General features: G+C 39.0%; 1 protein-coding gene across 2 annotated transcripts; it reads left to right on the top strand.

Moving 5' to 3' along the window:
• Positions 1 to 1,119: 1,119 nt before the first annotated feature.
• On the top strand, positions 1,120 to 10,164 carry ASB14 (ankyrin repeat and SOCS box containing 14; the record flags this gene model as incomplete). 2 transcript variants are annotated; one of them, XM_084269831.1, is made up of 9 exons in its annotated part: positions 1,120 to 1,250; positions 1,751 to 1,806; positions 3,111 to 3,242; positions 3,336 to 3,494; positions 4,412 to 4,657; positions 6,070 to 6,241; positions 7,425 to 7,968; positions 8,821 to 8,974; positions 9,652 to 10,164. In XM_084269831.1, the coding sequence occupies 9 exons, from the start codon at positions 1,120 to 1,122 to the stop codon at positions 9,843 to 9,845; spliced, it is 1,788 nt and encodes a 595-aa protein (XP_084125957.1). In that variant the 3' UTR covers positions 9,846 to 10,164. The 2 variants fall into 2 exon arrangements, with proteins under 2 accessions (XP_084125957.1, XP_084125956.1); XM_084269830.1 differs by having other exon boundaries at positions 1,751 to 1,810; positions 3,109 to 3,242.
• Positions 10,165 to 10,558: the final 394 nt, after the last annotated feature.

Below are 10,558 nucleotides of genomic sequence, written 5' to 3'. Positions count from 1 at the left end.
TTAATTGCTGCTGCTCAACTGTAAGATGTTTCTAGATTTATTCCAAACTTTGTAAGTAGCATGCTGACAACTTTCTTCATTTTGCTGTGCTGATTCACTTAATTTCCTTTCAGTTTTACTTATTTTATTCTACTTTGTGCTATATTTTTGGTTGGGTTTATTTTTTTCAGGTCACCTCTCTGTTTCTTCTTAAATTTTAACATTTAGACTTAACAGATAGTATCAGTGGGATTTATTTCTATGCTCTGTTTATTGAAATCTTAAAGGAGTAAAAATATTTTAATTGAACCCTTTCAATTTGCTTTTTTTTAAAACTAATGCTATTTTTAAGGTGGGTTTTTTTCCTATTACCTCCATTGTAGTTACACCAGTATGTTTTATTTCTGCCTGTATTTGGATATACACTGTTGCGTTATTTTATATATATCCTTTATAAGTATTAGAAAAAATTAGGCATTCATTGATGAAGAGAGCAGAATTGTAAGTTGATTTGTTCCAAGTGGCTGTGCATTATGTACACAACATGGTAAAGTTGGTCTTATTTCAAATGTGAAGTTTGGTGTTGTTTCAGGTGGAAGTACTTCCCTGACTACAAGATAGGGCCCTAACATTATCTTTCCTGAAACAGCTTGAACAAAAGCTATGATTGAAAAATTTCAGTCCTTCACCTGCCTTTTCTTTCCAGGCCCTTTGTGAACTAAGTGAAAAAACATCCCAACTCTTACTGCACATCTGCAAGGAAACATGTGATGATATCTGGGTGTTTAAAAGACTTAAGAGGGCAAGACTATTTGTCTGAAAATTAATTTTATTAATTTCTGTTGTTTTCTAATAACAAGTATGTTTGGTGTGTGAAACAGATAAAAACTAGCACGTGCCATTGGAATAGAAAACCTTTACTCTGTTCTAAGTAACTCTTTGAAGGGCAAACTTAAGTACTTGGAAGAAGGCCAGAGCCTGACATAGAAAAGTTGTGATTCATTTATTTTAGACTATGTTTCATTTCTCCTGATACTTAAACAGTGATTGCTATTTCTGTTGCTCCAGATTTAACCCAAAGATTCCCATTGAAAAGCAGCGTTTCCTTATGTGAGGTGGTCCACATTGTGCTGATTTGCCATGGATAATTCTATATATATGTTCGACGAGGATTCTGATGATGCAATCCCGACCCAACAAGCTATTCAGGAAAGCTTACAAGATAGGCATAAAATTGAAACAAGTGTCAGATCTTCAACAGAAGATGAAAGGTACTAAGTTATTAGTTCTGTTTTGGATGTTTTCTTGCCATTGTTATAAGCATGTAGTAAACTTTGCCTTTGTGACTCTGTATGTTGTATTACTCTGATATTGTCTCATGGATAATAAAAACCACTGGTAGTTCACTTGTTCTGAAATCTCCCTCAAAAGGTCTACCAGTGTTCACAGAAACATGGAATGTATTAAACTTTCAGGTGATATTTTACATCGATGTCTAAATGAGTACAAGGCTTTATCAAGAATGTATGTGACGTAAAAATAGATTTCTGTGGTAGCTTTCCCTCATTTTAGTATTTAACTACTAGCCTTTGGGGGAAAAAGTCATTATTTACAGTGGCAGGTGAAGATCAGCAAAAAAGGTGTTTTAGTATGAAAGTAACTTAGAAAAGTTGTAATACACAGTCTAACCTTGAGTGTTTAAATTAAGGTATAGTTATATCCTGAACTTCAGATTCTTGCTTCTCACTTTATTTTTGATCTCTTTGTGCAGTTTCCAGTATTCTACAAGTAAAGAACATGGAAAGATAATTGCAGCAATTCGGACAGTTAAGTACAAGTACACTGCAGTAGGCTTGTACCCCTAGGAATCCCTTGGGTATTGCATTATTGAGCAGTGCCTACAGGTGTTTGATCACTTGAACTAAGGGCAGTTTTTCTTTATGTGGTCTTGGGAGGAGTAAGGCAATGGAAAACAAGACACCCAAAAGCTAACTTACTAGATTGGAACATGGTAATGGGAGGGGTTCAAATGTCACTCCCCTCGGAGATTCCAGTGCCAGGAGTAAATCCCCTGGAATTAGGGGGAAATGCCAGGCCTTTCTTGTAAAATAAACCACACAATGGCAAGGCCCCTGGTCAATTAAGTTACAGAAGCATTTACCACTTTGTGAGATCCAGATTAAAATCCTTTCTCTACCTGAAAAGTGTTCTGGAATTGTTCCTTAACGGCCAAACATTACTGTATTCCAGTATGAGATGCTCTTAGTCTGCTCCTCTGACATGTCTGTTTTGTGTGGTATAATCAATTTATATATTGAGTCACAGAGATAGCTTAACAAAGAGCAGAAGTACTACAGTTGTTTGGACAGTTGTGGGAAACATTAGGTTCAGTACTTACACATCACGTGATTTACAGAGATAATCTAGTGGACCAGAAATCAAGAAACCAAGTCTTTTCTGGAAAAGCAAATGCTATACCTGTTTCATACAAAATGGCTTTCTGAATATATAATTCTTCCATATGTAGGAGACCCTCAGAAGCAGAGATTGAGAGCAGTCTGTCCCCTCACCTTGTGGTTGTAACTAATAGAAGGTCAGACTACATTCTACCACCAATGATGGCATTAAAAAAAATAAGCAGAAACTGGGCATCTACTTAAACAGCCTTTCCAGCTAAGCAAGTTGTGCTATTTCTTGATGATATATAAAATTGAAAACGTAATAACTTATCTTGATTAAAGACCCAATAAGATTGTTAATAAAACCGGGAATAACAAGATAGATCTTATCCATTAAATCAGCTTTATTTTACTTTTTCCCTACAGTTCCCCTAGGACACTGGTTTATACATTAAATTTACATGCATTCCTGCTCATCACAGGATTGCACTTAAAATATTGTAGCCATACGTTGAAAAAGCTTACTTAGTGTAATTCAGAATGACTCACAGAGCAATGTCAATCATTGATTGTTTGATTCATGTACACTGACCTCTGAGAAAAAAACTCTTTGATAAAGCAAGTTGTTTATTGTGGATATATTGATGGGATAAATGGCACTCAATATATTAGTTGCCTGAATTTTGTTATATGAAGAGTGATGGGATATGTGTCTGTCTTAAAATATCACAGGCCAAGAAGAGGCCTTGATGAAGTTGGTGAGGCACAGTTCTGCTTTTGAAGAAGCTGATCAGCAAGGCTGGCTTCCTCTGCATGAAGCTGCGGCACAGCTAAATAAGAACATCCTTGAAATAACTTTGAAAGGTACAGAGTCTTTCTGGTTTTCCACCAAAAAGTTGTACAAACCAAACTTTGAATTCTCCAGCTTCAAATGTGTTCTGCGTTTCTATATTTCAGCCTCCCGTGCCATTACATGGGAACAGAAGACTCTGAAAGGGGAAACACCTCTCTTGGTGGCTGTAAGAAATTGCATTGTAGAGAGTGTCCGCTTTCTCCTGCTCAATGGTTGCAATCCCAATGTTAAGAATGAAGAAGGAGATTCTCCTTTAGTTATAGGTGAGTACCTTCCTTAGGGGTGGGGAGGTGAAGGAGTGAGCTGAGGTTGTCATGATGTATTTAGGCTTCAATTTGACATATTTGACTTCAGTATCTAAAATATTTTGCTGTGGAGTAAAAAATGTTAATCTCAGTATTAAATGTGTCTGTCCCTGTCTTTCTTAGGTGACACCTTAGAAAAGATGCAGAGAATTCCTAGATGCTTTTGTAGTGCACTATATTAAAATGCACCATCCCCCAAGAGGAGGATGTGTGGGATTTATCTAAAGCAGCCATGTAGGTTACAGATGATAGGACATCAGAGGCTGTAGTAGGCTGTCAGTGGTATTTCAAGCAGCTCTGACACATGAAGCTTCTCTGCGTAATCTGTCTCGGTGAAGGGCACTCTCTGTTCTGGCCCGCACAGGCTGGAAGATCAAAGAGAGGAGGAGGGAAAGGTGTTGCCTGTGCATTCCATTCACTGGAGCCAATGCAAATTACCCTTTTAATATCCTTACTGACTTAAGAGATCAGGCTTAATAAGCTAAGGCAGCAAATGACACAGTCGTTTCATGTAATGGTAACCGCCTCTGAAGATTAAATAGAGCTTCCTAAGGAGGGCAGCTCCTGACTGCACCGGGACCCTGTGTATCATCTCCATCTAGCGGCAAGGAAAGTTGCATACTGTTGCATTACTAAACACAACAGAATTACAGAGAGGAAGAGAGATTACTATAAAACGATTCATTTGTATACTTAGTGTTATCCTAGAAACAAAGAACAGACTTGTTGGTATGTTAAACCTTTCAGTGTAGGTGACATTTCTCATTGTATAAATAGCACTGCCAGGAACAGCTCAAGCTTTCCCGCCACGTTAACAGAAGCCTAGACTAGTATTGAATAACATTCTGGCTGTTACTTCTCTTAATGTCTTACAGCAATTAAAAATGATTCGTATGAGATGGCCTCCCTGTTGCTAAATTCTGGTGCAAAGGTGAATTTGCAGTGTGTCCACAAGAGGACTGCTTTACATGAGGCAGCCAGACTAGGTAGGAAGGATCTGGTGAAGCTTCTCCTTCGTTCTGGAGCGGATCCTGACCCTCGGAGTGGATATGGTCTCACACCTTTAGCACTGGCTGCACAGATTGGACACACAGAAATTATGGAGCTCTTACTGCAAAAAGGTGAGACTTTATTATGTACAATATTATAGGAAGAGAGGGCTCAGAGTGGGGTGGTCTATCTAACAGTGTCCTACATATCTGATGGAATGGCGTATAGAAAACAGAGCCAGATTCTTCTCAGTGATGCCCAATATCAGGTCAGGAGGCAATGAGCACTAATGAAAACTTCTCAAATTCTGTCTGAACTTAAAACACTTTTCTTCTGTGAGAGTGATTGGACATTGGAATGGGTCAGTGGTGGTGTTCTTCAAGTGATTAGAAATTGTAAGTCACATGTGTTAGTGCTGAAATGCTTAAAGCTCAAACAAGGCAAAGTGAATCCTATTTCCAACAGAGAAAATTATTTCTAAATGCAGACACAAAATATTGTTCTTGGCTCAGTAGCCAATAAAACTGCATTGCTGAAGTGAAAGGAAGTGACCTGTTATCATGTTACTAAGTGTATAGCCTGTAGTGTAAATAGATTCTAACATACATGAAAAGTATTTTTAGAGTTTATGTATAGCAAACTCTGCTATTAATCAGTGAATACTTGGCAAAACAACAAGGAAATCTGATATACCACAAGAGATGTTTTGTTTACATTTTTGTGGCATCTTAATTTCTTTTGAAAAATTTGACCCCCAAATCTTGTGAGTTGAGGCCTGTCTGAAGAATTGATGGTGTCTCAATTTCATGAGACACACACACATATTCCCTCTAAAGTAGTTAGCCTATTTACACACATTTTTATTAGTCCTCTGAAAGTTCTGTGATTGGATTAAAACTGGTTATTGTAAGATACACCTTGGGAAACAGCAGAAGTAACTTCCCTTACTAAAGAAATTTAAATGTTATCTGCTCCAAGAGTATTGTTGTGATGTAGTTAAGGCCTGATAAAGACTACATTTTCATAATATTCAAATACTGTATTGGTATTTCAGTGAGTAGTTGTAATAATTTTTAAATGCAATATTGTTTTCTCATGTAGGCAGGTCACTGTGGTGAAAGCCTGACCATATGTATAGTGGAGAATTTTATATGATGGCTCAGCAGTACTGGTACTGAATTGTACAAACTGTTTTAATACTAGGTTCTCTCAGATCTACAGTTAGATCTGTCTGGTCTTTGTAAAGTGGAACTACTGAGATGCACACTGTGTAAGCCAAAAAACCCAATTATTTGTATGAATAAAAACCAAACCCCTTGCTTCCCCAGTTCTAGCATCAAGTCTTACTGTCTGCTTGTGTTCAAAACAATTGGGACCTTCTCATTCTGAGGATCAAGGATCCACCATGAAAGTTTATGCTCATTGTGGTGTTATTTGGTGAAAAGTAGTATTCACGATGCCATGTCACTGAAGGGTTGGAGATACTAATTACTGCTGGATATTTACAGTGACTACTGTGAAAATCCTTGATGCTTCTTTCCAGGTGCAGATGTTCTTTCACAGGCAATGGATTGTGCTTCTGTGCTATTTGAGGCAGCAGGAGGAGGAAATCCAGATTCTCTGACTCTCTTACTAGAATATGGGGCTGATGCCAATGTACCAAAGCACTCGGGTCATTTGCCAATCCACAGAGCTGCATATAGAGGACACTTTCTGTGAGTTAATAAACTTAAATTCAAGTAATGGTGACACCAGAAATACTAATTTTGCTAATGCTACCTTATTCAAAGCATGCAGCAATTCTGTAGTTTTATAGAAGGAACTGATTTTGACCATGTGTCTGAATGTCAGGATAAAAAAGACTGGTAAGGGTAAAATCTTCATCATGTTAGGATGAACATGCTAGTTCCGGTAGTATTGCCTCACTTGTCACAAATAGTAACACTGTCCAGTCAGATGTTGAGGTTTTTTGGGATGTCCTCACTCTCTTTGGGTGTGCCTTATCTCCACACCATCACAGGAAGGTAAATGTGTTAAATGAACAGAGACTTAGGGAATAAGGGTCATCCTTGTTTTAAAGACAGAAAAGATTTCTGATAGATATTTATGTTAAAATCACAGGTCTTCAATACTAGCAATGTCGTATGGTGCTTAAGAATCTGAGGTATCTTAATTCCCATTTTAGTATTATATATATATTAATTAAATTCTATTTAAACTTATATATATTGTATAGTCCTGGTTCAGGCCAGGCCAAGCAGTCAGCACAGGTGAGCTGAGTTAGCCCAGGCTGTTTCCACACCACCCGACATCACTCCCCCATAAAAGGGACTGGTCAGGGAGGGGTGCTCTGGGGTGCCTCCAGGGCAGTCTGAGTGTGGCCAGGGTGTTGGGTCAGTCCTTGCGTGTGGTCCAATACTCTGTAATTGTGTTGGTAAGGTGTACTCTGTGTTATCACCCAGTGTCAGTGAAAGTTGCTGCAGGCTGTTATTGTTCCCCTTTTGTGATGATTTTGTCAGTAAACTGTCCTCATCCCAACCCATGGGGGCTCTGTCTGTTTCTCCTCTGGGAATGAGCGAGTGGCGTGTGGTGCTCAGCCACTGGTTGGAGCTGAACCACCACGTGTATCCATTAAATTGTGTATTACATGTATTCGCGTTATATTTTATTATGCTAATTCCCCATTTCCTATATATTAAGCAATAACAGTGTTACTCAGGAAAAGCTTCTGTTGAGAAGAAATCATTATAGCAAGCCATGGTACGAATTTGGTATATGGACAGTTGTATACAGTCTTGATGAATTCTGAAGCCCAGCAACACAAAGAAATTGGAAGATTGAGCTAGGTGAACCAGTATGTTTAAGATTCTAAATTTTTTTCTTTTTTTAAATCTTCAGAGCCCTAAAAAATTTAGTTCCAGTTACTAATTTTGATGCCATTAAAGAAAGTGGTATAAGCCCAGTTCACTCAGCAGCAGCAGGAGCACATCCTCAGTGCCTTGAGTTTCTCCTCAAATCTGGGTTTGATGCCAATTTCATGCTGGATCAGAGAGTTCGCAAAGGCTACGATGACCACCGGAAATCAGCACTGTACTTTGCAGTTTCCAATGGGGATATCTGTTCAACACAGCTGCTGTTGAATGCTGGAGCCCTGCCAAACCAGGATCCTATCAACTGTCTTCAAATAGCCTTGAGAATGGGCAACTATGAGTTAATGAATCTACTGCTCCGACATGGGGCTAATGTCAATTACTTCTGCAGAGTGAATACGACGCATTTTCCATCAGCTCTACAGTACGCTCTGAAAGATGAAGTCATGTTAAGGATGCTGATGAACTATGGGTACGATGTGCACCGCTGCTTTGATTGCCCTCAGGGAAACAGTTCACATTCCCAGTATGTGACTGATGGATGGACTTCTACAGTTATCAAAGATACAATGGTAAGCATGCCAGATGGCTTAATGAGTTGTTTTACTACCAGTATCATTCTTAAAACTAAAGGAAAATGTTCTTAGTGTGGTGTCAGACAAGGGAGTTTTGAAACTGTAAGACAGTGTACACTTAAAGGTAGGAATCGAAAAGGCTTTCAAAATAAATAGGTGGTGCCATGAGGCCTGGCTCATGACAGCAAATTATCCATAAACAGTATTTTTCAACTGTGAAAATACAGCTAATTATATGCTAATGATCAACACAGAATTGGCTCTCCAGGGCAGTCTTGTCTGTGCTGTGAAAGCAGGGACTTCCATCCTGGCTCAGTGGGTTGTCTTGTATCGTAACATGGCTACTAGAAGGCAGTTGTAGGGACACCCTGGACCTGGCATGGTAAGCACTGACCAAAAATTAAGAAATGTGGACAGACTTAAAGAGGTTCGCAGAGACACCCATCAACATCATTGTTTTACAGTTTGTAAAGTCCACTTGAACCTTAACCTAGAGATAAGGGGATGTGGCATATCCTGGGCTGGTGCATCCCCTGGTTTAGCACACTGGGACACAAATCTAAATTCCACTTAGGGAGTGGTAGTACTTCTTTTAAGTCTTTAGTTACCAAATATACAGCTGCTTAAGTGTATTTTTGGATTTAGTACAAAGTACCATCTCTCAGCTTTTCAGATTCTACTAGTGAGGCTTCATGCAAGCTGTGCCAACCTCTAAAGCTCCCTGACTGACAGAACACTCATCCTTCCTGACATGGCGTTCAAGTTATTTAGCTGCTCTTGTCCTGCAGATGCAGAAGTCACTTACTGGAGTACTGAATGTTATCCTGTTAAACGTTTTGTTTCTGTCAGTTCTGTGAAGTGATAACCTTGACATGGTTGAAGCATCTCTCTGGGAAGGTAGTACGAGTGATGTTAGATTATGTCGACCACGTTAGTATCTGCTGGAAGCTAGAAGCTGTTCTCAAAGAACAGGAGCTCTGGCCAGACATCCATTTGATTTTAAGTAAGTATCTGATACTGACATTTGCATGTCAAACAAGCTGATTTGGGGCCTTTTTTATGGGTGGTATTTTAGTTTTAATTTTGTTTATCTAAAACTGGTGCTTTTCTTGACCCTTGTTAGGTGAAAAGTTATGTTTTGACAGTAAGAGACCTCTTAAAAATCAGTATGTACAGGATTTAAACTAAGTTTCTCTCAGAAGTCTTTAGACAGTAACTGCCTGATTTATGTAGAGCACTTGGGCACTGTAATTACAACAGCGTGGACAAGACAGTCCTCTTCAAGGGGCGAAAAGCTTTTCCCTTGCTTCAAGTTGATGGACCACATCTAATAAATGACTATTTTTGAGTGATGTAATTCTAATCTAATTAATTCTATGTCATTTTTCCTTGTACATAGATTAAGAATAATTATTACAGTAGCTTCTTCAGGTTGACAGAGAACTGGCACCATTTCTTTGGGGTTAATGTACATTCCCAAAACTTTACTACTTAAATTTGCATAAACCTACATGTAGCCAACTTGACAGAAATAAAATCTGCTAATTATAAATTACACTGCGAAATTATGGGCTGGAGTGAGAACTCCTGATAGGTTTGGATTTCCAGGTAGCAGAGTATTGAATAAATAAATGGAACAAAATCCTATAAATAACACCAACCTCACCTTCTCATCTCTAGCAAATCCTCGTTCTCTGAAGCATCTTTGTCGCCTGAAGATACGGGAATGCATGGGCCGGTTGCGTCTCCGTTGTCCCGTCTTCATGACCTTCCTTCCACTGCCAAACTGCTTGAAAGACTACATTCTGTACAAGGAATATGATCTTTATGGACAGGAAAGCTTCAGGGGACCCTGCAGCCTCAACTGTACCTAATAGTTCTGTGTTTTGAAGGCAATGTTGACTTGGACAAGGCTGACTGTACAGCTTGCTTGCTTTCAGGATTTTATCTCCTATGTATATTAAGGAATACCAGCATCCCTCCCTTACCCTCTGGAGATAATGGGGAGAACCCCAAAACGTAAGTATTGGTGATCCCATTCTACGTATCTACTGGAATATGAACTATCTGAAAGCTATGGCAATAGTACTTGGAATGCTTACTGTGAAAAGTGAAGGAACTGTTAAAGGGAGGGCTGCAAACTGTGTTACTGCAAAGTTAAAGCCTGGCCTGACACATAACACTACCCCCACTGCCTGCAGGGGTAAACTCAGGGTGTAGTTAGAAAAGTCATGGATTTACCTCTCACCAGGAAGGGACAGGGTTCTTTTTTAATCTTGTACTTCCCTTTCTCTTGCCAAGAGTTAGAGGTTTTGCCAAGTCCTGTGTTCAAGTTCCAAAGAGCAGCCTAAGTAGATTTATTTTTTTCACCCAATTAAAGCAAGCCCATGTTCTAATCAGTGAAACAGGATTAAAGCTACAGAAACTTCTACTTATCACAGCAGCTAGTGTGAAATAGAGATGTTTCAACAAGAAGGCTCTATTGCTTAGGTATTGCATCCATTGTATATTTTGATTGCGCTCTGTAGTCTAGGTTTTCATTTTATAGTGCTGTCCCAAGGCACACTTCTGGGTTTTGGAGTTTGTC

This window comes from Gallinula chloropus (genome assembly GCF_964237585.1).
Source record: "Gallinula chloropus genome assembly, chromosome: 12".
Taxonomy (NCBI): domain Eukaryota; kingdom Metazoa; phylum Chordata; class Aves; order Gruiformes; family Rallidae; genus Gallinula; species Gallinula chloropus.
Note: the sequence above shows the minus strand (reverse complement) of the source record. Positions and strands in the feature narration are given on the sequence as shown.